Consider the following 26,393-nt stretch of genomic DNA (forward strand, 5'->3'; position numbering starts at 1 on the left):
TTAGTAATCACTTCTAAAGATCCTTTTGACAGCTCTTGAATACAAGCCTTAGTGTGGCAGGGATGCTTCCTGCACAGCAGGGCTGAATACAAGTGCTGGGCTGAATGGAAGAATGCTGACAGCATCTGAGCACTTTCCTCTCTGGACACCAGAGGGAGGAGGAGGAAAGGACAAGCGACAGGGAAGCTGAAGAACAGCTTCAAAAGCCCTGAAGGAGCTCATCAGACACCCGAGCCAAATACATTTCTGCAATGGGACCAAAATAAATAGCGGCGCCTTGTCTGGGGATGGTGCTGCTGAGGAGAGACTTGGCAGGGGTAACACGAGGTAAAGTTACAGGGGAAAGGACCCGAGTGCAGTAGCATTGAGTGCCAGGTGGATTTTAGCCAGTTACACCTTTTGTGTTTTTTAAATAGTTTAGGTTGGAAAGGACCTTAAAGATCATCTAGTTCCAACCAGCCTGCTGGGCAGAGGACACCTTCCAGTATCCCAGGGTGCTTCAAACACCATCCAGCCTGGCCTTGAACACTTCCAGGGATGGGGCAGCCATAGCTTCCCTGGGCAACCTGTGCCAGGGCTTCACCACCCTCACAGGGAACAGCTTCTTCCCAAGATCCAATCTAAACCTACCTACATTCAGTTTAAAGCCATTCCCCCTGTCCTGTCTCTACATGCTCTTGTGAAAAGCCATTCTCCAGCAATCTTGTAGGTTCCTTTAGGTACTGGAAGGTGCCGTAAGGTTTCCCCAAAGCTTTCTCTTTTCATGTTGAGCGCCCTCAGCTCTCAGCCTGTACTCATAGCAGAGCTACTCACATCCTCATCCCTCTGATCATCTTGGTGGCCTGCTCTGGACAGGCTCCCACAGGTCTGCACTGTTCCAGTGCTGGGCCCCTGAGCAGGATGCAGTGCTCCAGGTGGGGTCTCATAAGGGTGGAGCAGAGGGGCAGAGTCCCCCCTCACCCCCAAGGAGCTTTGGGTGCAGCCCAGGACACGGCTGGATTTCTGGGCTGTGAGTGCACTTGGCTGGGGCATGTCCAGCCTCTCATCCCCCTTCATCACCTCAGAAGCCTTAAACAAACCTGACTGGTTTTGGTTCTGAGGCTACTCCTGTGCACACTCTGCTTGGCTTCTCTGCCACAGCTTGAGAGCCTTTTGCTCCAGCTTGCCCCTGGGCATGAGGAGAACTTTGTTTCACTGATTAACTGTGGACCAGGGCCACCAGGATCTCCAAGTTCTGTACCATAAGAGTGTGAAATTTGAAACTGCAAGTGCTCTGTGGAAATGAGAAGACCTTGAAGGAAGGAGGCAGGCAGTTCAAGGAGACTGACATGGTACCTTATCTAGGAAGGTGATAGCAAATGTGGTTAGTATCTTGATTAAATTAAAAAAAAAATTAAAAAGATTCAACAAGATTACAAGGGAGCTATTTACTATTTTATTAAAACTAGGCTTTTATTTCCTCATCAAAACTTTTCATTATGCCTTCAAGGCTTTAGGAGGATTATTAAATGTCAGGCACAATTCAAATAATTAATATATGGTGTTACCAGATATATATGCACTCTCCAGGAGCATTAATAATAGCTGCTATTTTTCTTCCAACCATATTTTCTCCATAATACATATATTAATCATAAGAATGAAGTGCATTTTTTAAATCTCTTTAGTACTAGAAGTCTTTAAGGAACTCACACTTGGAAAATTGGAGAATTCTTAATATATTCTGTTCTCTACTTTCTAATTTACTATCAAAATACAAAAACACAGTAAGCACTTGGAAAGAAAGGAATATAGGAAAGGCAGTGCTTTCTCCAGAGCTGCTATTAATTGCAGAATCAATGTATTCAATGCCTTGAAATAGGTCTTGGAAAACAACAAGCCAGACTTGTAAATTCAGGAAACAACTTGTCCCTTGTTAAAATGGACTGGCTTTTGGTGTTTACTACAATCAAAACACTTCAGAACAGTCAGAAGGAAAGTATTTTTATAGCACACACTCCCTGCAGGGCTGGCTGGGGGCTGTGTTCATCACCTACTGCCTCTGCAGCGTGGTCATTCCTGTCATTCGCAGGGCACCCAAGCGTGTGCTGTCCATAAAAACCTGCATGGGACACGGAGCACAGCGGGGACAGGCCTTTGTCCCTCTGAGAGCCCCACTGCCAGTGCCAGGGAGGGAGGGAGAGCCGAGCCCTCTGCTCTTGACTGCACACAACAGCCAACCTGGACTTTGCCTGTGAGCTTGACCCTATCCCAAATCTCAATCCACAGCCTAAAGGGGTGCTAGCTCAGGTTACTGTGTGCAGGGAAAGAGTTCCTGTGCATGGAGTGGCCAGTCACAGGTCACTTGCCAACCATGCTCCATGTGGGCTGCCTGTGGGATGGGTTCTGTACCTGGTGGTCTTGCCAATGCTACCAAAAAGTGAGCTCAGCTCCCAATGGCACAGCAAACAAAGGTGCAGAAGTCACACTGCAATTGCTTACAACTTGGAGAAATTTAAATTCTCTTCTGTGCTCCCAAATGTATCCCAGGTATAATCCTTCCCCGATTAAGTCATTAAGTATCTGATTTTGAACACTGCAAATTACAGAACATATTACCAGCCTTTTCCATATCTCAGAATAGCTCAAGGAATGTCCATGTTCTATTTAAAACCCTCAAGTTTGCAGAGCATGAGACCAGGGTTTGTTATGTAAGCAAAGGCGTAGCCACACGTGTAACCACACCACCCTCCTGCCCATTACCAGCTCTGTGTGCACGTGGGAACCTGAGCATCCCCCGCAGTGCAGCAGCACACAACAAATAATTTTAACCATCTATGTGACCTGACAACTGCCAACTTGGGGCAGTTCCTACACCTCAGGAAAAAAGCCATTTCCACAGAGAATCTTAGGAGAGCAGATCTTCCGTGACATGCATTTTTTCCTTTTTTTAATTTCAAGAAGAGGTGTTTTAAAGCAGTTTTGAAGACTTACCTCCTCGCTGCACCAGCAACGTGACTTCGCTTCCCTTAGGACATTCAATCAGCATATCCACCACCTGGTTGTGAGTGAGGCTCTGCACATTCTTCTTGTTGACTTCGACTATGAGGTCGCCCTCCTTCAGGCCGCGGCACCGCGGGCTGTCCACAATTTGTTTCACTCTTTGGCCGCCCCCACCGGGACTGTCTGCTATAGTAAACCCAAAGCCCATGGGCCCTTTCACTATGTGCACAGTTATGAGTTCAGGCTGTGTTGCTATCGAGGATGCCAAAGACACCGTGTCGTTGGGGTAGCCATGGGGTCCATTGGAGGAGACCTCAGCCGGGCTGCTGGGCCTCGCCTCCTTTGTGCCATTAACTTTCCCTGTTTTACTACTGTGGCTCGCTGGGGAGTCGTAGTTTTCCTGCCCGTTCACAATGATGGGCTCTTTGTCCAAAATCGCCACGGACGTGACCAGGCTCGTGTTGGGGTCGTCGGGGTCAAAGGGCAGGGGGTAGCCCCGGCACAGTTCCAGGTCCACGCTGGCACCGATGGGGATGGACTGGAAGATTTTCACCACTTGGGCGTGAGTGTGCCCCAGCACACAGGTGTCGTTCACGCTGACTATGACGTCCCCTGCAGCGGACACAGACAGAGAGACCATTTTGTGCACTGCAGAAAGGTGAGGACTCCAGCCTGAGAGCAGATCTGCAGCATCCACAGGTACCACTCACAGGCAACAGCAGCATTTCAGCACAAGCAGGAGTGGTGACACTTGGGCGGGCAAAAACTCTCTGGATACACGGCATAAAGCCTTTATGTACATAAATGTTTTTGAAAGTGAAAACGGAATTGGCTCATGCAAAAAATTAATGAATTTAAATGATGGTACATGGCCCGTTTCACAGCTCTTTTGAAGTCCAGCTCTCCCTGTTACACGTTGACATATGATCTAAACAAAACTGAGAGCACATGGGAGCTGTAACAGAAGGCTCTCAAATACCAACTGCTCAAACACAGTGAGTGCCACATGTCATGTCTCATACTTCAGCCTGAAATCCAGCTATCAATTAAGTTATGAGTCATTTTATTAACACTGGGGCTGCAAAAGAGGGATGTTAAGGGCTGTGATGCTCCAACTGAAAGTGAGGAGTTGTGACCTCAGACGAAGCCTAAGAGGACTTCATAGAATCAAGGTGGAAAAATACCTCCAAGATCATTGAGTCAAACCATTAACCCAACACCACTGTGTTCACCACTAAACCATATTTCATATTTTGCCACTAAACTGTGGTGGACCTGATCTCTGGCAAAATCAATTTGCCCTCAGTGCCTCCACAGAGGGAGATGCAGATTAGCCCATTCCTTGGGAGCAGCTTTGGAAAGGGGCAGGCAGCATGGCAGAGACACAAACACATGGTGGTGCAGCCCTACAAACATCCATCATCCATTGCCACAACAGGGAGCAGGAACCCATATCCTGATGTGGAGCCCCACAACTGCTGGCTCCTCTCCTCAGATCAGTGTGGAGAGAGCAGGAGCTGGTACTGCCCCAGCTGGGTATTTTGACACTGAGATGGAATTCTAAAACATGAAGTGTCCTTTTCCAAGATTCTGGAAACATCCCTCAATGTATCTCACCTCCTTACTTGCTGATCAGAAAGCTGACTGACTTTCCCCAAGAAGGGAGGATGAAGACTACAGTCCTTTATGAACAGCACTTCAAACCAGCTGCAAAAGCACAAACCAAAGTGGTTGTGATGATTTTGATATAAAGCTTCAGTACCTGTTTCCATTTTGCCATCCAACGCTGCGGGACCATCAAGCACCAGACTCTTGATTTGGAGGAATTCATCTGGCTCATCTCCTCCGACAACAGTGAAGCCAAACCCCCTGCTGCTTTTCCTTAGCTTGGTGTGAATGAACTTCCCCTTCAACTCAGAAGGGTTTCGTGTAAAAAAGGGTTTTCCTGTGTAGGAAGTTTGGAAAAAAATCTATAAGCAGGCAGGCAAGAGTGTTTGATCTCTCTTTCCTCTGCCCCTCCCCATTCTAACGAGTCCATGCACAAACACAGCAGTGTGCAGGGACAGGACTGCACTTCACTCCTGCACCCTCTCATCTCATCACACTTCACCTGTCTCCCTGGATTCAGGCATGCAGTAAAAGGCGTGAACAAAACCCCAGTACCTGGCACTTTGTTAGCTGTGGTCGTGTGCACCAAAGCCCCACGGCTACAAAGGGAAAAGCATGCTGCTTTAAAGAATGGAATATATTAAAGCTGGGAATGCTGGGCTAGATGTGTGTCTCATCTCTGTCCTCAGGTGGTTATATCCATCCCAGGAAGGATGGGGCAGGGTTAGGGGGACTCCTACAGAAGGAGTCTGCACTGAGAGATGCTGCAGAAAGAGGCATCATTGTGTCTTTCACCACCTGACCTTCTCCCAACCCACTGTGCAAAAAACAAGTTCTGAGCTCTGACAAGATGCTGATACCCTTTAGCACAACCCCCAGCCCCACCATTGCTACTACCCTGTGACCTCTAGTGAAAAAGGGGAGGACGCTGATGTTGTTCTTCAGACGCTGTTTGAAGTCTTTTCTCTTTCCTTTCTTGCCTGTTGTGGATGAAACACTTCTGGTGTGAAGTATGAATTAAAGAGCAGCTCAGGACTAGAGCAGTTGTGCTGGAGGGCTGGGAATGCTCTTTGGGACCCAGCTAAGAGGGAAAGAGGTGCTCCACGGACAAAAGCACATCCTTGCAAAGCATATTGCACAGGCTCAGAAAAGGGATCATGCTTGCTGCACTTCACAGTGCCAACACTAGACACCTTTGCACTTTTAATTGTTTTTAACGCTTAGCCTGTGCCACTAAGCCCTCTGGTGACAGCTCTGGGATCAGCAGTGGGTATCCCAGCCAGCAGAGCTGGAGCACTTTCAAACACCTCAGCAACATTGCTGTGGGCCTCTGCTCAGAAAGGAGACCTCGGGGGAGAGCGGGAGGATTTGAGACTAGTAAGCCTTTGACTGGGGGGAAAAATGTATATTTGAAGATTATTCATGAGGAGGCAGTGTGAGGACTTGTAGTTTTCTTGCCTTTGAAGGGTTTCAGAGGAACATGGGAATCCTGCACATTGTGGGCAGATGGTCTGCTCAGACCCCAGCCTGCAAAAAAGCCCCGAGAATCAAAGTGCAACCCAGTGTCTCAGGTAACAAACACAGCAGAGAGGAAGAGTGCAGCAGGGCTCATTCCTGGTTCAAAGGACAAGCAGAACAAGCAGGGCTTGCTGGTGTCTGCCCACAGACACAAGCTGAACTTGCGCTGCAGCAGCAGGACAGCAGCACCACAGGCTACATCCCACCTACAGCATTCAAGAGGGTATCACATTTGAAATTAGTGTATCTACAAAACCCAGGCTGTGAGGGTGTTGCCAGGGGCATAGGGAGGGCTCCTTGTGCCCACGTCCCTGGCAGCAGTGCAATCAGGGGGAGATATGGAAACCTCTGGGCATGGAAGCTGGAAAAAAGCTGCTGCAAATGGGGAGTGAGAGAAGAGGGAACAGCACTGAGAAAAGAAGAGGAAGGAATGAAAGAGGGGAGGAGTCATCAGCAGATACCAGGATGTGTCAGAGTGGTGCTGAGAGAGGTTAATGCTCTGCTCTAACACTGCTGCACAATTTTGGTGGCCATGTCTGTTTTGGAAGGGCTGATCTGCCTGCTGCAGAGAGCACTTTCTGGCTCTTTCTGGCAGGAAAGGCTGCCTGGGATGGTACCTTCCAGTCAGGCTTGCCTTCAGAGACCACAGGAGTACTCAGCTCCCAGCTGCTCCCAACTCTGTCAGGAAGATGCATTCCTGCCAGATTCCCCCTCTCACCTTGCCCAGGCTCTGGCTCCTGCAGACCAGGGCAATGCCACTCACTTGCAGTGCAATTCAGATGTAGTCAAAAATAAGCCTACTTACAACCACTTGTAACCAGAGAGCACTTTACTGCCACAGGTACAAGTGGAACTCCCTGCCCTTGCTGGTGAGCTGACCTGGCAATGTTTCAGCTCATGCTGCAAATTCAGGAATGATTCATGTACTGCCTGGTGAGTTACTTAAGGCAAACAACTGGTCTCTGAGTAACTGGCTACACAGACCACTGACACAATAAATAAGGCTGTAATAGCCCAAAGTACCGGTACAAAGTACAACTTCTGAGTAAGTCCACTGTGTTTGCAAACTTGGAATGCTACACAGAGAATATGCCACAATCCTCTTTTCGATGCACATAATCTCATTCACCTCTTGCATTCAGCAACAAATGTAGTCTTGACAGAACTAGTCTCAAAATCTGGGAATTCAGCTAAGCAGGCATAGGCCCTGGTGTATAACCAGTCGTGGAAATACTGCCCTTGTGGCGGCTGAAGGAATTTCATCCTCAGGAAAAAAACCTTGTTGCTCTTTTACAACTGGTTTAACAAGGCTGTTACCTTGTACTGGTGCTTCCCGAACTGCCTCTTGGTTGTTTGAAACATGGTTTGGAGCAGCAGGTGGAGGGAGAGATGGACACTCCTCTGTCCATTCTAGAGAGGGCAGAGAGGGAAGTGTTACTGGTTTCACAACAGCACCATGAGCTGCTGCATGTGCACATGCTGGGAATATGGGGGTCAAGCAGAGGAGAGGTGAGAAGTATGGCAAGAGAGGAAACAGTCACAGAGAGAGGGAATAAAATGAATGAGACATCCAAAAACCAGTTCTGAAGGATCTCTATATCCAGGTCAACTGATCCATCTGCTGGGGCATCCTATCTCGCACTGAAACTCGGGATGTGATTTGCATCTAAGTGGGCTTGACATTTAAATGAAATCTACTCTTTGTGCCACTCATGGCATCTAAGAAGAACAAGCCCAAACGCCACAGGGGCCCTCACTGCAGTTGGGCTGCATTTGAAGAAAAAAATGTAAAAAGAAAGAAAGAAAAAAAGGGGCTGGGAGGGAGGAAAATAAATTTTTAAAATGCGTTTCAAAATAAGGAAATTACTTCAGATTTTAGAGCCTGACAACATACAAAGGTCTCTGTTTAAGAAGTCTCTCATGCAGGGTTTTAGTGCATCTTAGTGCCCAGTCCTCATCCCCTCTGATAGCCTGAGTCCCAGGGCACCCTGGAACAACACCATGATGGAGCAAACTAAAGAGGAAAATGTGTTTTAGCTGTCTCTGGGAAGTCTAGAAACTTTCCAGAAACGAAGGACACATAAAGAGAAATCTCTCCTGTTTAACAGGATTCAAACCTTCTACGTGTGACACAGTTTAGATTTCCTCCTTTGCTGCATCTTCTGTGAAGGACAAATGCAGCCACTCCTATGCACGTCCCCTTGCCTCTACACACCACGGCCACCGAGGGAAGGACACACACACTGGCACGGCGCTGCCATGGCCAGGGAGGACATTCCCCATGAACACCCCACCCACCCTGCCCTCAAGGGTGCCAACCTTCTGGAGGCTGTTGCTGCTGTTCCAGCTGCTTCTTCCTCTTTGCCTCAAGAACTGGGTTTTCATACTGTGTCTTCCTGTTGATGTGGCTGGAGAGGGAAGAGAGCAATGATTTAGGGAAACCTGTGGTGCAGCAAGCAGGAATGAGGGCCAGGCATTGAAACTCTTTTTTCTGAGGAAAGGAGTAAAATACCAAACAAACCAAACAGCAGTGGGTGTGGAGCAAGGCTCATCCAGTTGTCCCAAAAAGAGTATTTAGAAAAACAAGCAGGTTGTGGTATTGATATGATGTCTCAAGTAGGTATGGCTAATTCCTTCAAATAGATTAAAGGAGTGATCTATCTGTGAAAAATGAGATTAAAGCAGGAAAGGCATGCTGTCTGATTGCATTTTAAAAGACAGGCCTGTATCATCCCTGCATAATCAGACTCCCAGAGGTGCAGTCATTTCCTGGCTCACCCAAGTTAAAAACAAAACAAAACAAAATAAACAAAAACTAAACAAACCAAACCCTAACATCTGTCAGCGATCTGATCAATGCACACAGGGTGTCTTAAAAATATCTGCAGGGATGCAGGCTATGAGCTGGGCTCCAAATAGATCAAAATCTATCCAGAATCAGCCACCAGCAAATACTCCCAGTGGAAACCAGCATTTAGTGAAACTTCAGCTGCTTTCCTCAGGCAGCTTTTGAGCACCATGAGATGTTGAGAACCAATACTTTACACCAGTTCCAGGAAAAGAAAAAAAAATCAGCCCAGTCCCATCATGGCAGACAAGGCATGCACTCACCAGAGGATTAAACCTTATTAAACCAAGTGATGAACAGCAGCCACAGATGCTGGGGTGGCAGGGGCAGGGCTGGGACTCCCTGAATGGCTCATCAACTGTCCAAGAGCCATTTTCAGTAGTGATTTTACAAGCAGACCTCAGAAAAATATATTACCTTAAAGCCTATCTTTGTATACAAAGCAAAGTTTACCATTAAAAACTGGCTATTATATTGTCTCTGATCCCGTATGCCTTTATAAAAAAAACCCCACATGAGGAACAACCACATTTTCAAGTAATTGTGACAGAAGCACTCCAGGGATTTATGTTCAGAAAATTTTCTGCTAAAGATCAACATTAAATCACTAAAAAAGTATTTAACTTACTAAATAAAAAAAACAAGTTAGTGAGTTCTAACTCTCTGAAAAAGATTTTCCATTTCAAGATACCTTCAAATAGGCAAGAAAAAATGATAACTACTTTAAAAATGATATAAACTTTTTCATGATACAATTGTATCTCAATGAAAACTATTATGTCGTAACAGAGTGCCTGATTTGAAGGGACAGAGACAAATGCTAAAATTATAACCATCTTGCTAGCTTAGAGATAGCAAGTAAAATAAAATTATGTCTTATTGCAGTTACTTTGTGATTTAATTTGACCAGTAAGGAGTGCCACAAAACTAATGGGCATGTGTACATTAAGTGACAGACCAATATCTGTAAAGATCTCTTGGCATGGCATTTAATATTTGAAAAATATTCTTGATGTCTTTGGTAAATAAATGTCAAGCCTTAATTACACAGTTTGCTAACCCTGTTTCCCTAGGCACAGATGGTAGGGTCAGAAATGAGCCAAAGCAGAGAGAAACTGTATTCCATGTCTATTCTGAGGGCTATCATAAGCCATACTACTAGACAGGAGTATACACATAATTAAAAATTCATTTTATGGGGTCAGTGATGAAACAAAACTCCGATCTCTGTTTTCCCAGAGGAGCAATCTGACATGTCGATAAAGGAGAAGCTGCTTTAATTCCACAGAGAGTCCCATTAAACCTGTAATTCTATTCACAACCACACAGCCTGATGGAAGAGCCTCTGCCACGGCTGTTTGGTCACACCATCTCCTCCATTCCTCCTTTTGGGTGTCTTCTGACACAACTGGCTGGTGGATTGCTTTGCACACTCATTTTGTGACCACAGCACTGCACAAAGGGGACTGAACTCAGTTAATTGCACACTTGCTAATGTTCTTTGGATAGAAGTATTTTGTGAGGTGCTGGGGCTCCTGCACATGCCAACCTGGATTGCTACTGCCCTCCCTGAGCCCACTCCTGCTCTGGGGTGGATGGAATGGCCAGACAGGGCTGTCCCCTCCAAGACCCTGTAACATCCCCCAGCCTGTAATGGGCCAAGGTCTTCTCCTCCTTGCTCTGAGATGTTACCAGCAAAGCACAGAGTGGGCTGAGGGAAAGGCTCCTCCCCCAGCAGCCACACCAAAACAGGGAGCAGCACTTACTCTACATAGTAGACACCATATACGGGATCCTCAATTTTCTCCCAACCAGCAGGCAACTCTGGAAATAGAAAAAGCATTACTGAAGCCTCCAAGACAGGTTTTTTTCTGACAGGCAGCTGCTCCTGCCCAACGTGCAAAACACATCAGTAGGTCAGACCTTGCTTTGGATACTTAATGATCACAGCCCCCTCTGAAGGGCTGGCACAGCACAACACCAACACCCCAGCCTGTGCCCCCGTGCTGGGTCAGCACATCACAGGGAAGACACCCACACTGGACAATTTTTGATTTGCTTTTTGCATTAAATGAGCAAATGCTCAATAAATTTCCTGTCTGGGACTGCCTCAAGTACACCCCTGGATTCTCCACCATGGCCAGTGGCCCTGGATGGAGCAGTGCAGGAAAGGCCAGGGCATTTCAACACCAACCCACGAAGGTGGGTGAGACTATGGCAAGAAATTTTAGCCCACTGACAGAGACCACTTCCATCTCCTGTACCAGGGCAAAGCCATTTATGCTTACCAGTGCAGAAAAGAGGATTTTTTTACTCCTTTCTTTGGGATTTGCATGGCTCAGCCATGAGCCCAACACAAAACCAGGACAAGGTGGATTTAACCAACATATGGAACCCACCCGAGAAGGGCTGGCACACGGGTGTATTTCATTCCACAACACTTCATGTAAGAACACACAGTGCCACAGTCACATGGAACAGAGATTTCCTTCCTTTCATTACCATAATTGACAAAAAACAGTTCTGAAGATGAAATTAACATTTTGAAATGGATCCGCTTTTGTTCCTGTTGATTTTCTAGACTGCAGATAGTACTTTAACTATAATTAGTGAATGTAATGCAATCACTTCAGCATCCAACTGAGGGTTATTAAAGCTGTATGTGTTACTTAAGGGCGTGATCCATGTGCCACTCATTTAAACACAATGTTCCCATTGGCTGGGGGTAACAAAATATTCATCCTGTTAACAATACAGAGTGGTGTGTTTGTGAAATACCGTGAAACAACTCAGAAAAAGGCTCCACCACACTATGGACTGTGCTCATGTGGTCCCACCAATTCTGCACATTCATTTAAATACAGAAAAAAACCCAACATTGTTGGATGACACAAGCTCAACTACCCCATGCAAAATAATTTGTCAAAATTTAACATGAAATTCATCAACACTGACAGGAATCTATGTTTGTTCATTATCAAATGCAGAGATTTATTTCTTTTAATGGCATCAATTGCTGAGCCAATACAATCAACAGTGGCCCATTAATTAGAATAATGTTGCTTAAGGATAGAAATATCTCAAGACTGGAGAGGAACAGCATCTATACAAACACACATAGACTAATTACTCAAAGTTTATGTTGGTGTTCAGAATTGGCTGGAGATCAGATGAAATCAATTTTCAAGGGTTTTGCTCCACATGTTCCTTATTTGCAGATAAAAGGTAGGCTTTCCATTCTTATCATTATTTTATCCTCCTTGTGTTTAACACCTTTGGATTCCTTGAGACATAAGCCATTAAATGCAAGCCAGTGCTAACTTCTGGGCATGAAAAAACTCCATGTTTTTATCAGCAGATCGAAGGCTTCAGAATTAGATATTCCTTTACACCCTGCAAGTTTTTTTGAGAAAAAGTCAGAAAGCTAGAGGCCAATCTTGAAAGTCTTTTCGCAAAGGGAACTCTCAGGTTTGCAGAGAAGTCCCAGAAGGTGAGAACACCGTGGGACTGGCTCCAAGAGTTTCAGTGTGATTCAATTAAGACCTAGCATGAAGTTGGGAAAATCACAAGCTGTTGCAGCCATTTAGTTTGTTGCACTGTGGTGAAAGTAGAATGATAAAGAGATCAAGCTGAGGTGAAAGAAAAATAAAAAGTCAATGAGGGAAAGGAGAAGCAATGCACTTCAAATGAGTTCCACCAGTGTCATGCTAAATATCTTTTGTCTGTTTTGGACTATTAAGTGCTCTTTTATTTTTAAAGTTTAAGCAAAAAAACTTGGTTTTTTTCTTTTGTTCACAAAAGATTTTTATATTAAATTTCTCTTTTATTCCTCCCTTGTAAAGTATTTTCACAAAAGATCAGAACACCAGCACTTTCCTAACCCCAAAAATGGCCCTATGCCAAAATCTTTCCAGCATACTATCTCTGCAGCTTTTTTTAAGGAACAAATCTCCACGTTTTCAGATATAACAATATACAAAACTACAGCTTTTAACACATTTCTTGTTGATTATGTAGAGGCACTTTTCAACTCCTACAAGCTTCCAGAAGTTCTCTAAAGCAAAATGCAATATTCTCCACAGCCATGTTGCAGTCTAGCTTCTTAGCTGAATTAAATTATTCATCTCCTTTCTCTATCTCTCCTGCCAAACTGAAGATGACCCAGAGCATTAGATTTTACCACAAAGATGAGATTTCAAAAAACATTTTGCATCATTGGGAGCCTGAGTGAGCCATATGGTTCTTATTTTGGTACATCCATACAGCACCAATGCAGTCTCAGAGCATTTATCAGCAGGTGGGTAAATTCAATGGACAAATACTTAATGTCACAATTTTAAGCCTTGGATAAGCACACGGATTCCTGTTGAGATGCTCTAGTATCCTGCCCTACATACAGAGGGGCTGGAAGGATTCCTACAAAATTACTTCTCTAGCCACCAGGTATTCAGCTGCAGCCATGCACTGCTGTGAAGGAGCTGGAGAGGAACTCAGTACACTCAGCTCCTACTGCTCCCTGTGAAGCTATGAGGGTTGGTCCAAGCCAAAAAGAATTTTTTGTGTCTGAAAAACAACCTTCTGTTAAAATGTGGTGACCTATTACTCCACAGCTCTTTGGAAAACAAGAAGTTGTGAAAATGCCTCAAGTCTTAATCTTATATTTAGAGCATAAACTCTTGATAAGTTAAGGCAATAAATAGCTGTTGCCAACCAGTTTTTACTAACCTGAGTTACTACAACTATACTAAGTTTTCATGCCCCCTCCCTAATGTTGCTGTAACCAGTTGAGTACTTTGAAAATGTTTCTTTACACTGCAATGTCTGCACATCTCAACAGCATATTGATGGGCTATGAGCTCAATAAAAATTATCTGCACTGAAATAAAGGGAATATCTTGCGATGCTTGAGCGGAACACCTGTGTACATAAGTGCCTGCAGATCCAGGGTCAGTCTTATCAATTAATGAATTTCCCTGCATCTATGTTTTCAGCTCTGCTCTTGTACTAATTCCTGATAGCAGACTGAAAGAAGGGTAATTTCTGTTTAAAACTGCCTCTAAATTTGCTTTTTTAAAACCTCCCTCTCATTTTAAGCCACTGGTTGTGAAGACCTTCGTGAGAACCCTTTGCAGATTGCTGATCTGCATCCACCTACTTCTGATGCTACATCTGCTGCTGATCATTTGTACGAGCTGCACATAACACTCATGGACCACTAAAGAGACTGAATTCTACTTTACATTGTTATTTCTTTCAAATTCTTGCTCTATAAGAAGTTGGGCATATTATTCCAGGCATATTATTCAGAAGAAGCATTTGTGGAGCAGTGTTCCAAGTCCACTGCTGGCTGCTGATGCTGTATCCATCACACAGAAGCAGGGAGCAGAATACACTTACTTGCAAGTCATTACAGAAACCAGAGCTTAATTCTCTTCTAATACAATTCCTCCAGTATGCAAGAACTGTAACTACAGTCCTTTTTAAAAGCAATAATAGTCCTAGTGGAAATAAAATCCTATGCAACCTCTTATCCTTTCAGCTCTGCGAGTGCACTAGAGCATAGCTGAGCAGAAATAACAACTACCTCTGCCATCAGTATAAACACAACGAGCACTGCTGAGATTAGATATCAAGACAGCATCCTTCACAAAGAGATGCAGCAAATAAAAGTGTACCACATGATTGAAAATCATCTGTTTATAAAATCACTGACTGAGGGAAAATTTTAAGCTGTTTCATTCACAAGCTCAGCTGAAGCATCTGATGTAATACTTAAACTTTCTGAATCACACTTAGCTTTTATTGTCTGGGAAATGCCTTGGGCCCCACTGGAAAAGCATCATGAGCTACTTCATTTCATCTCTGGCATCTATTAGGTTTTTCCTGGAACCAGAGATGCAAAATGAAAAGACCCCAACTTCTGCAGAGTCCAGGAGGAAGCAGCTTCAAAACAACTTTGCAAGATTGGGGCTCTCTAGCTTTCTTCAAACTCTGAATCACTAAGAAAACCACTGCAGATCTGAAGCTAGGGAAAGATAAATGCTCTGTGTGCTGGCGAAGTTTTGATGATAAATCACTCTTGTTGAAATAAAAAAAAAAAAACCTGAAAGATGCAAAATGATACAAAGGAGAAAGTAAGTAATTAAAGGCTCAAAACAGTGCAGTTGAAGTCAAATATCAAAATGAGAGATGGATGATTTACCTAGTTCACTGTCCAGTTCCTCCGTGTGCACCCCTTCTTCTCCAAGGGAAGAGCAGTAAATGAGACAGAAAAAATTAAAAGAAAATTTCAGATACCAGCCCCAAGCAAGAAATTCCCTACAGCAAACAGCAGAACCAGCACTAATTTTCTACACACCGAGCCCAAGCTTTCCATTTATCACACTCCAGTGATCAGAATATTGATGGATCTGATGCAGATAATGAAAGAAATGGTTCTTGCACTCTCAAAACATTTGCATTGATGGACTACTTCCACGTCATGGTTTGATATGGCAAAGTCATGAAATTGTGATGTTCTCACTGTAGTGAGGCTTCTCCCTCAGATCTGTACGGTCTGACCTTTACAATCTGTTCTACAGACAAATGGATCTATCAGAAGGCCAGACCTGGATTCTAATGAAGAAATCTGAGAGGAAAACCTTGCACCTAAATAAGGACCAATGTAGCAAGGTTTTCAAGAAAGCACCTAAATTTATGTGCACACAAGGTCCAACAGACTTCACTGTCCTACTCAGATGATTTAAGACAGACATGAAGTGAAGTGCCTTGTTTAACTGGAGGCACAGACCCACAGTCCAGATGCACTGGTGAGGCACAGACAGGGATGCACCAGTTTTAGCAGGGCACCTGGGACAAAGATCACATCATTTTTCAAAGACACAAAGCCATCAATATTCGCTGTTGCTCCATTTATCATTATCTGCTCCATATTCATAAGTTACCAGTGACACAGATGATTAAAGTATTGCTTGGCCTATAAATAATAATAATGCAGTCTGAAAATGAAAGATGGTGACAAAACCAGAACAAAGATGGTAAAAACAACCTCAGACCCAATACAGCAAAGTTTAAGCCACATAAATGAATGACAGAAGCAACCAGAAGATGTAGGGTTGCAACAGCTGGACACCCAAAAAACCACTTCCATGACCTCTTTGCAAAACATTCTATCAAAGCAGTTGTTTGGGACCATTAGTGTGAAATACAAATTACAATTTCCTTTCATAGCCTAAACAGCGGGAAACAAGCAAAAGCTTTGTTAGGGATATATATCCTGATGAAGCAAAAGCACAAGGCAACTGCACCCAAACAAATCTGAAATAATATTTAACAATTATAAAATCAATAAATAGGGTGGGATGAGCCTGCAACTCACATGCACACACACCAAACAAAACAGAGGAATCATCCCACTGACTTGTATGGAGGGACACACAACAGTGACCCTTGCCAAAAAACCTCCAGTTTCTATGATGAAGCAAAACTAACCTTCTCCCCACTTTGTTTTTTGAAACATAATTATTCTCGTGTGCTAAGCAAGATTAGAGCAGCCAAGCAAAGCAGTGCAGAGCACTACTGTAAGTATGAAGCAACTGGTTTAACTATTGAATGTTAAAAATATCCATTAATGAGCAAGTTGGTGAATGAAGTGAAGGAGTGTGTGGGAAGATGAAATTAGCTGATTTTAAGGAGTTGATAAACAAAGATGCCACTGCTCTCCAAAATTATGAACTCAATGAAATACAATAATACCAGCTGTATTTTTCTATTCCAAATTAAACAAATTATTCCAATGTTTGCTTTATAATTGCTTAGAGGACAAGAGAAAGACTTTCCCTTCTGCGAGGAGACTTAAAAGTGTAAGAGAGGAGCTCAGCCACCCGCTGTAGCCTTGTGGCACTGGCTGCTCCTCGCAGCACATCCCTGTGGTTTGAGGGTATCCTGCACTGTGCACTAGAAAGCTGCCTCATCACAGCAGCCTAGAGTGCAGAGGTAAATTCTCACAAGTGAAAGACAGAAGAGTTTGAAAAACTACATGTGTAGAAACAATTAACAGCAGTTCTGGAGGCCATGGTTGAACCTTACAGTGAAAAGGGATTGAGTTGATTCTTTTCTGAAATAAAATTGTGATTTTCACTGGAGGACTGACACCAGTAGGAGGTTCATCATATTTTGAAAACTGATTTTACAAGGACAGTACAAACACTGATAAAGTGGTCCATTTTTAAGAAGTGTCTACCATGACAGTACTCTATTAGCCAAGATTATGTATTTCAATACCATCACCTTTCCTGGTCAGTAGACCAAAATTCCCTCACAGGTCTTCCCAAACATTTAAGTTGTCTTCATAATTTGCTTTTTCTTCCAGCATCTCTTAAAGGAGGCTGGGAAGGGACCTCCTTTAACAGTCCTGCATTTGGCTGCTCTAAATCGGACAGTGGCTTGCATTTCCAACATCTCAAGGAATACCAAATCTTAGTGCACACTTTCAGTGTCAGTAAGCTACACTTTCAAATGGAATTCATTTCAGCAATCACAACACTGCGCAGACTGTCAGCATTTAACAGCAGAAGTGAAGCAATTGAGTTATTTCTGCTCAAACAACGAAATAACAACATAACTCTTTCAATCCATGTGAAGCAGGCGGTTGAAGCGGAACACAGCGGAGCACGCAGAGACTCAGTCACTCCCTCCCACACAGCGATCCAAGAAGCAAACATGTCAGACAGCTTTGAGTCTTGTTCAGCACCAGTGGCTTTTCAAATGCCTTTGCAAAAACAGAGGCTTCTTACTCGTAGCACCTCCTTGATTTTTATTAAATGATCTGGCACCTCAATGGCTGCTTTACATTCACAGCAATTCTACAACATAACGGATATTGTCTCTTTCTACTTACTAATAAATTTTTAATTTTTTTTTAAAAAGTCTTTCTGAATACTAGTTATTAGAAAGAGAGAAGGAAAAGGGAAAAAGTCACCTGGGAATATACCAAACACTATTTTTCTCTTACCATCATCTTCACATTCTTCTAGAGGCTTCTGCTGTTTGTTCAGGCACCGCGGATCTAGCCAAGATGTTGTTTTTGTGTTATGGCTGGAAACCAAAAATGGAAATATGACCTTTGTTAATAAACCAGAGTTAAAGTATCCGTGACATAAAAGTATATATTTTCTTTGTTATTCAGCAGACCTGAAGGCATACTTTTGATTCAAAGAAACAGCTACACAATTTGATATTGTGCAAACTAGTCGACCAAATCACAAGAACTTTGGCATTGAAAATACAAAGGTAACAAGTGAAAATATACAAATCAGCACTCCTGAATGGAAAGAGGCATGTGAATGTTCCAATATTATAATATTAATTTCCAAATTTTTGCCTTTGGTGGCATGTTTTTAATTCCAAGAGCTGTCTATAAGCTAAAGGCAGAAGTTTCTCTTCCCCACTAAATTATGCAGTGAGCTTTGTTCCTACGGAAGACCTTTGACATGTGTAGAGTTGACCCAAGCATTAAATGGTTTTGATTTAAAACTTCGTAATTACACAAATAAAAATATTCTGTCTAAGCCTTTGATGGAAGTCGAACAGTTTTACTTTCAACTCTTCTTTTCCACAAGTCCCCTGACAGCCTCATGATGCCAGTCCCAGCGGTGAATGTTGCATAGTAAACAGGCTTAAAATACATTTTTCTAGAAGTTATTTTCTCCCATAATTTCATTTGCATAAGCAGACTATCTGGTAATAAAATGCCTTTTCTACAACCTGGTGTCATCTTAGACACAACCTGCTAAATATCCCTGCACTCCCTGAGGTATCACATATCGAGCTTAGCCTTTAACACTGCTTAACAGTTTTAAGTTCCAATACCGTAGTAATGCTATTTACTTCTCCTTCAAGGTCCCAAAGAGGTTTACAGACTGAACTTTAGCCTCACAGCAGCCTCATGAGGGCTCTGCAATGAGGGCCACGATCCCTGAGGAACTAACAACCAACCAGCAAACTTGTATTGTACTGGAAGAAAAGGGGCCAGCCCTGCTCCCAAGAACCCAAGTCAGTGAATAAAAGGGCCTTGTTTTACACATCCTACTACCCAGCCCTCCCAAGGCAGGATGAGCAAATGTGTTTAATCCTGATGTGTGCTTCAGAGCAATTAATCAGCACCTAGAAAACTGAATGGCAGAAATTCAGCAAGTCAGGCAAATTAACAAAAATAAAGCAGAGGGGGTCTGCCACCTTATTTATAAGCAAGTCTGCAGTCTAGCTGAGAAGGAGGGCAGTGGGAGGAGAGCAATAGAATATTTGCATGTTTCCTGCAATTTTGTACTTGCTAACCAAAGGCTCACAACAGTCTGGTTTGCTGAGGCACAGAAAATTTAGCTAAATACCCTTCAGATCACACTCTCAGGTGGAAAGGATTGTGTTAGACCTGTAACATGCACAGATAACAGGGGACAGGGACATGCTGTGCAATAAAAAAATCCCAATTAAAGCTCCAGAGAAACATATCTCAAAGAACAAAATTGCTCCAGCTACATCAGGATTGGTTATCTGACACACAGCCCTGGCCCCACAGGACCTGCACTGGTTCTGTGCAAGAAGCTCATGCTGCTCCCTTCAGCACCCTGACTTGATACCCAAAGCACCACAGATGCTGGAACAGATATCTGAGCCAGCTTGGGTCCACACTGCTCATTAGTTCACTTTCTTAATCCGATACAAATCAAACTAAATGGTTTCTAGGCTCAGGATGTCCTTAGAAATAACAGAACTGCAGTCATTCAGTGCTGCACTCACACCAACACGTTCATGCACAAACTCAGCCCCGTGTGAATGAATCCTCAAACCACACCACAGGGAGGGAGCAGGTACTGCTACCAGAGCTTCACATCACACAACCCTATGTGTACAGGCTGTGTTTTCCCAGCACATACGTGATTCTCCTGACAAACTACTTGGAGGTGCTACAGTCCTGCCTTGTTAGAAGAACACAGACACAGCAGCCATGGGGGTGGGTTTGGGGAAATCGGTGGTGGCAGAACCCTTGATGGAAGCACCTGTAAGGAAGGACAGCAGGGGCCCCTGTGGGGTCAAAAAGGGGAGCAACCAACTGCTTAGGCAGCATTTACTGCTCATCATCTGTCCTCCTCCAAGGAGGAAAATGGCAGGCTGAACGGGCTATTAGGCTGTTCTGTATGTAAAGGCCAGAGAGTACATCAAATAACGAGGCACCCTGAGGACACAGTGAGGGGCAGAAAGCCATGCTCAGGGTAATGTACACATCTTGGTTTCATCTGATGAGAATTTGCATTCTGCCTTCTCGACCTTGTCTTACACTCAGGGACTGTTGGAGCCTCTTCAGGTAATTGAGAGTGCCCTGGAAAATGGCCTTTTTTAGAGCAGCCCTCTCCCAGCTGAAGAAGAGCTGCTGTGATGCCCTCAGTCATTCCAGCTCCTCTGGCAATCTCCTCTAATATGTTCCCTTGCCACGGCAGCCAAGGGAAAACCTGCTCTTGAACCTTTCCCTGGCCCTGTCCAAAAGTCTCCTCTCCTGATGATGAGGCAGGACTGCTGCCCTCACAACCCTGATCCAGCAAAACTCTCTGCAGGAGAGAGAGCTAATTAGCAGAGGAAGTTTCTCTGCAGTAACTGGGCATTAGCTCCTGGTAGAGTTTTCACAACTGCATTAAACAGACCATCAAATCCAAAATCAATTCCTCAAGCCCTCTTCTACTTGGCAGGAAGGGTTTGAGTTTCAAAGGCTAATTGAGTGTTAATGTCTAGCTAAACTCTGTGCAAGACATCTTTTACACTAACAGGTCCTGTTTCATAAGTTACTCCTACCTCAATAAATTTAGACAAGTATAATTTGAGACTATTATCTATGGCATGAAAAAAATCAATATCATCATAAAACTGCTGACAGCAATCAGTTCTTAGGCAAAGACTGCAGAGCTCAAGGTAGTGGTGTTCTAAACTTGCTGTGCCTATCCTGCACTGAGCTGTACCTTTTGCAGACCACTGGGGAACATTAACACATTTTCCCCCTTTGCTATGACGAGGGGACAACACACAAAGTCCATCCCTGGCTCTGCTGCCTGTGCACAGGACTGGAGGAATCCCTTCTGCTGCATTATGCACAGACACAGGCACCAGCAATGAAGTCTCAGCCCTTCCAATTAGGAGCTTTCATTCCACCCGTGAAAACAACTGGCCTGTATTTTATAAGTGTTGCTTTTGTAACTACCCTCATAAAACAAGCAATTCCCGCTGCCTTGGAACTCAGGAGTAATTTGGATGTTAATCCAACCAGGAAATGCAAACCCCTTCAGAAGCAGTAAAGAACTAACAGCTCTGCAACCTCACTGTACACACTAAATATTTAATACACACACGTACACACACAAAACACATCCATGGAGGTTTACTTAAGCCCAAAAAGAGGGAGGGAGATGGAATTAGAACAACAAAAATGTGCTTTACTCTATAAAATAGACTTCTCCGTTCTCCGTGTAGGCCATCTCCCAGTTTTCCGGCAGAGGACCTAGGTTATCCTCGGCAGAAGGAGGTAGGTATTGAGGGAGGTTCTGAGATGGTTCCGTGGTGGGGACGTGGGTGTGGCTCTCAATCGTGGACGGTGGGGCTGCCTCTCTCACGATATGCGTGTTGTGCTCGTCCTGGTCACCAGACTCTGCTGCGGGACAAACACAGATAAAAGTGAGAATCACTCCTTGTCTTCCCTGGTTTGCTCCTCTAGGTTTATCCTGCCAGTTTTCATCTCCTTGCCTTTAATTCACGAGACACAGCAACAGATGAAGCAAGGGCAGAGCCCCAGCAGCCTCTGTGGCAGCAGGGGCGAGCTCACCTTGCCCACACACACTCTGCCAGCCAGACCCTTGCCAAACAAATCAGGAGCTGTGATAAGCTCCTGTGATTGCTCCAACAGGCACTGCTGAGGTACCAAATTCTTCCAAGCTGTCTGAAGCCACGGCTCACCAGTGTAGAGGAGTTCAGAGTGCTTTCAAGCAGGCTTACAGGTTCACTCCTGCAGTGCCAATTGTGGGACAGGATTAGGAGGATAAAATTTCTTGTTTGAAGAATGATCAAAAGAGGAGATTTTACAAGTGTATAATGTTGCCAGAAGCTCAAAGTCAACAAGCTAATGGTGAATGTCTTCAGCACAGTGTGTTATTTTAAATTAAAAATTAAAATGAATGTCAGCACTGTGTCCACATGTTGCTGCTCACTGGCCCATGTATCCACATACTGCTGCTCCTCAGACCGTTCTTGCTGTCTGAGGAGGTTTATTCCAAGGCTCATCACAGTATCCTTCCAGTCCAAGTCAGTCAGGAGTATTTTACGCTGTATCTGGCCCTTCTTCCTCTAAGGAAATATTTCTGATGCTTGTATCCATGCAGTTTTGAGCCGTATCCATGAAACACTGCTGCTCATCCCCTCCCATCACTAATCACAGTAAATGCTCCCCAATAAACAGGTCTGTGCCCTCACTCCTTCACAGAAAGGTTATGGCAACAATGGACAAATTCTAAAATTAACGCTATGTCTGCCAAAGGGAGACACAAAGGGACTGTTTGGTTCTTGAAGGTGTTGAAAATTTATAGCAGTGCTTCCACATCCCTTGAGAACATCAGTACAAGCACAGACAACACACTGAGCAAAAGAGAGATCAGCGTCATCCTCTGCCAAGTCCCTAAGGAGTGGGGCTGAAAGAGCTTCAGAGACAGGACCTTCCCTGCTCTCCATACCAGAGACCATGGACATCCTCAACTCACAGCCCTGGAAACAGCTCCTTCATTATTCCAGTCTGTGTCCTGCCATTACCAAAAGAGAAGAACATAATAAACTGGGAGGAACAGGAAGAAAAATGTCTAGACTACATCAGTACCCACAGTGCTTGCTTTTCAGCCCTCTTGGAATTTGGTATTTTTAGGTAGAAGATGACGAGATAAAGAAGCGTGAAAGAATCATCCCCAGCTTAAAACTGAGAGAACAAACATGCCAAAATCTGGAAAACACAAGTTACCAAGAGGTCTCCTAGGGAAGCAGGAGCATTTTGATATGGCAAACACACTTTCATGTGAAATAAACATAAGGAAACACTTTGATATATGATAAATAACTCTTTTCTTGATTCTGTGCCCATTTAATGAAGGCAAGAGGCCAGGGTGTGATAACTTTGTGACAAATGAGCTGCATCTTCCAGTATTTCATCTTGCAAAGGAAAACAAGGAAGAGAAATGATGCTCAAGCTACTTCAGGGTCACCAAACTGAGACGGGCATCAAGGAAATCAAATAACAGATCTCTCACCAGCTTCTCCCCAAAATCAGACCCCGTGACAAAGGCTGAGGTGCTGTCATGTCACAACATGTGAGAAACCACCCTTGGTGCAAAATTTTGTCAATGAGCTGGTAAGCAAAGACAGAAACTCCAACCTGGGAGAAATTAGGCTGGCTAGAAGCAATTTGAGTTGGAAATGTGCTGCAGGTAGCAGCCAAATGGAGTACAACACTCAAAAGCCATTTGACAGTTCAGCCCAGAGAGGACCAAAACTAAATCTCTAGGCACTAACAAATACTACACCTGGGGACATGGGGAAGAGCTCTTGCCCCTCAGAGCTTCACAAACTTCCACCTGATTTCTGTGGAAACTCAATGCATCTCCAGTAGTGTTTTACTCTGAATCTGCCTGCACAGCGCTTGACTTCAGATTGCAGAGGTTTCCAGGGATCTTTCAGCCAAGGCTTGGTGGTAGCCATGGTGGGAACAAGATCTCTGTTCAGCAGGACACAAGAGCTTAATGAAATACAGAACTTGCACCATGATCTCATTCCTGCAGCAAGCAGCACTCCATGTGCTGGGAGGTACCTTGGAAAAGAGGACCTAGGACAGTAACTGTAGGTGATGGACAGCTCTAAATGAAAGGAAGGATAAAGGACAGCAATATATTTAGGAAGGAGCAATAATTAATTTCAAATGTAAACCTGGTAGAGTTATTTCATACTGTTTGTAACTGTCAACCGTAGCTCAACTCTTCCCCGACCTTTCTGCAATTAATGGATTTGAACTTTACCACATTTTTGTCTCAACCAGTTCAATCCCACAAGTCCTTTTGGAAAGGCACAGCTGTGCATGCGGTTGTTCACAGCTGGACATCTGCCATTCAGGTGTCGGCCAGCTCTGTTTGACACTGACAGCTTTGCAGAAAACACATTAGAAACAACACCCCCTCTTCAAAACACCCTCTAAAAGCTTTCCCCATGCATTCTAACTGGAGAACAGCGGTATTTTTGCTTTACCTGTGAAGCTACTGCTCATTTCAGGTACATCATCCTCTTCCTCATTCTCTGTCTGCACTATGCCAGCATTTTGCATATCATTGTAAGACTTGGTTCGCTTCGGAGTCGACTGCTTGGAGCCAGACTGCAGGTTTTGCAAAGCATTGGTGGAAGTCACTTTCCCAGTGAGGGGCTGGCTTGGAGGCTTTGGCGTTCCATAATAGTTACCTAGGCAATAGAGACACATTTGCATCTTCAAAAGAGAACAGTTTATAGCAGTAAGTTTTCCATTTTATTTTATTTATGGTTCCATTAAAATTTCCATCCCACCCCACAGGTAAGTAAATAAAGAAACTAACACGTGCCATTCCCATTTTTGGGGGTGTATACTTTATCTCTACAGCAGACACAGAAATATTTCTTGCCTTTTTAGTTATTCTTGTCGAATCTAAAAGGAGAAGCAATGGTTGCATTGTTTAGGTGCACTGAGCATACATGGGCTAAAACAAAAGGCAGTCATGGTGAATAGCAAAACTTCATCTCATTACATCTGAATTTCAATTAGCAGCCTTTTTACATGTGTGCACCCACACAATGCTGTGGCAGATCTGGAGTGAGCCCTGCAGAAAATAAAAAATTCATGACTGCTATCACCAAGAGAAGTGATGAAAGGCTCGATGGCCTGCTTTAGTACCCAGGTTCTTTTAGGAGGGATGTCGCATTCGGAAAGCAAACACTATTCTCTCTCTAAAAGAAAACTTAGTCAAAGAAGAGAAAAGGAAAGATACCACATGGCACTGCTTTCTTCGAAGAGGAAATCCAGCTGTTGGCTCAACTTGGGTAAGAGGTGAAGAACCAGATCTTAATGCTAAACTTGAAGGGACACAGATGCAGCCCTGGCTATGCCAATACATGCTCGGAATCCATCTCCAGCTGTGATGGAAACAGTATAAAGTGCTTGGGCTGCCTCCCTGTCATTTTAACTGACCATGGAAGAGACTCAGAATAAGTGCACATTCATTCATGCCAGAACAGCCCAGAGGTATTTCACTGGCTCTGTTTCACTTCACCTCCACGCCACAGCAGTGCTTGATTTGCCCTAGAATTCTCCACAGCAACCTCAGGTCTGGAATCTGTTCCCACAGCACTGGGCATTACAGCAATTCAGACCTATTGCAAGGTGAATCTTCTAATTTTCACATAATGACCTGTTAAATACAACAGTTTTATATAAAACTACCCGAATTTTTTCTTTCGGGAATTACTGTTAACAATTATTTGCCATCTTCGGATTCCAAGGGTAGACAAAATTTTTCTCTATGCTCTCTGTCATGACAAAACACAAAGGATGCCCTCCTATACAGTTCAATTGTGGCAACAGTGCAAAATTCTTCTCTAAAACATACTCTTATTTACATTCTTTATTGATCTCCATATGCCATATATATAACCTGAAAGCATTATTTTTATATTTTTCAGTACATGTTTTCTCAGATACTGTAGGAGAAGATCAGGTTTGAGACCATCTAAAGAACCTGAAGGTGCACAGGTCTATGGGAAGTGATGAGGTGCATCTGCAGGTCCTGAGGGAACCTGGATGGAGTAGCTACATCACTTTCCACCATATCTGAGGAGTTGTGGCAGCCTGGTGAAATTCCCACTGATTGTAAAAGGAAAAACACAACCCCTTTCTTAACAATGGAAGATCCAGGAAGAGGCCAGCCAACCTCACCTCTGAGCCTGGCAGGATCATGGAGCAGGTTTTCCTGGAAGGAGGATCACCAGGACCCATCAGGAGCTGGAATCACCCTGACTTGGACTGGCAGAGTCCTTCTGGGAAGACCATTCAGGAGCCACTTGCAGTCACTCCCCCTCACTGCCTCCTGTGAGGTGGAGAAGTGTTTCTCACAGAGCTGAGGCCCAAGAAGCCAGAGCAGCTCCCACCTCCACGCTTTTACAGCTGGAGTAGTAGGGCAGCAACACGTGCAGGTTTGTCTTAACAAGGTGTGCTCCAGCCTGTACACAACGACGTGGATCCAGCTCCGCGGGAACAGCGGCGCTCCGCAACGCTTTCATCTTCTGTTCATCATTTCAGAATCTTAAATGTACATTGATGCATAATTTATGGGGAGAAGGAAAT

General features: G+C 44.1%; 1 protein-coding gene across 20 annotated transcripts in view; it reads right to left on the bottom strand.

The window, feature by feature from the left end:
• Positions 1-26,393, bottom strand: part of MAGI1 (membrane associated guanylate kinase, WW and PDZ domain containing 1) — a 329,499-nt gene that overhangs the window by 49,281 nt on the left and 253,825 nt on the right. For 8 of the 20 annotated variants that reach the window (XM_014251690.2, XM_088061979.1, XM_088061973.1 and 5 more), the window contains exons 4-12: positions 24,275-24,481; positions 21,440-21,650; positions 17,970-18,052; positions 15,159-15,197; positions 10,723-10,780; positions 8,428-8,516; positions 7,426-7,518; positions 4,745-4,927; positions 2,974-3,594 (exon numbers count right to left, since the gene is read on the bottom strand). In XM_014251690.2, the coding sequence (XP_014107165.2) occupies positions 2,974-3,594; positions 4,745-4,927; positions 7,426-7,518; positions 8,428-8,516; positions 10,723-10,780; positions 15,159-15,197; positions 17,970-18,052; positions 21,440-21,650; positions 24,275-24,481 (1,584 nt within the window). The remainder of the gene's footprint in view (positions 1-2,973; positions 3,595-4,744; positions 4,928-7,425; positions 7,519-8,427; positions 8,517-10,722; positions 10,781-15,158; positions 15,198-17,969; positions 18,053-21,439; positions 21,651-24,274; positions 24,482-26,393) is intronic. The other 12 variants (XM_088061986.1, XM_088061987.1, XM_088061985.1 and 9 more) reach the window with 4 other exon arrangements.

This window comes from Pseudopodoces humilis, chromosome 13, assembly GCF_049639895.1.
Source record: "Pseudopodoces humilis isolate 2021_Gansu_Grassland_sample_001 chromosome 13, ASM4963989v1, whole genome shotgun sequence".
In the NCBI taxonomy this organism is placed as follows: Eukaryota; Metazoa; Chordata; class Aves; order Passeriformes; family Paridae; genus Pseudopodoces; species Pseudopodoces humilis.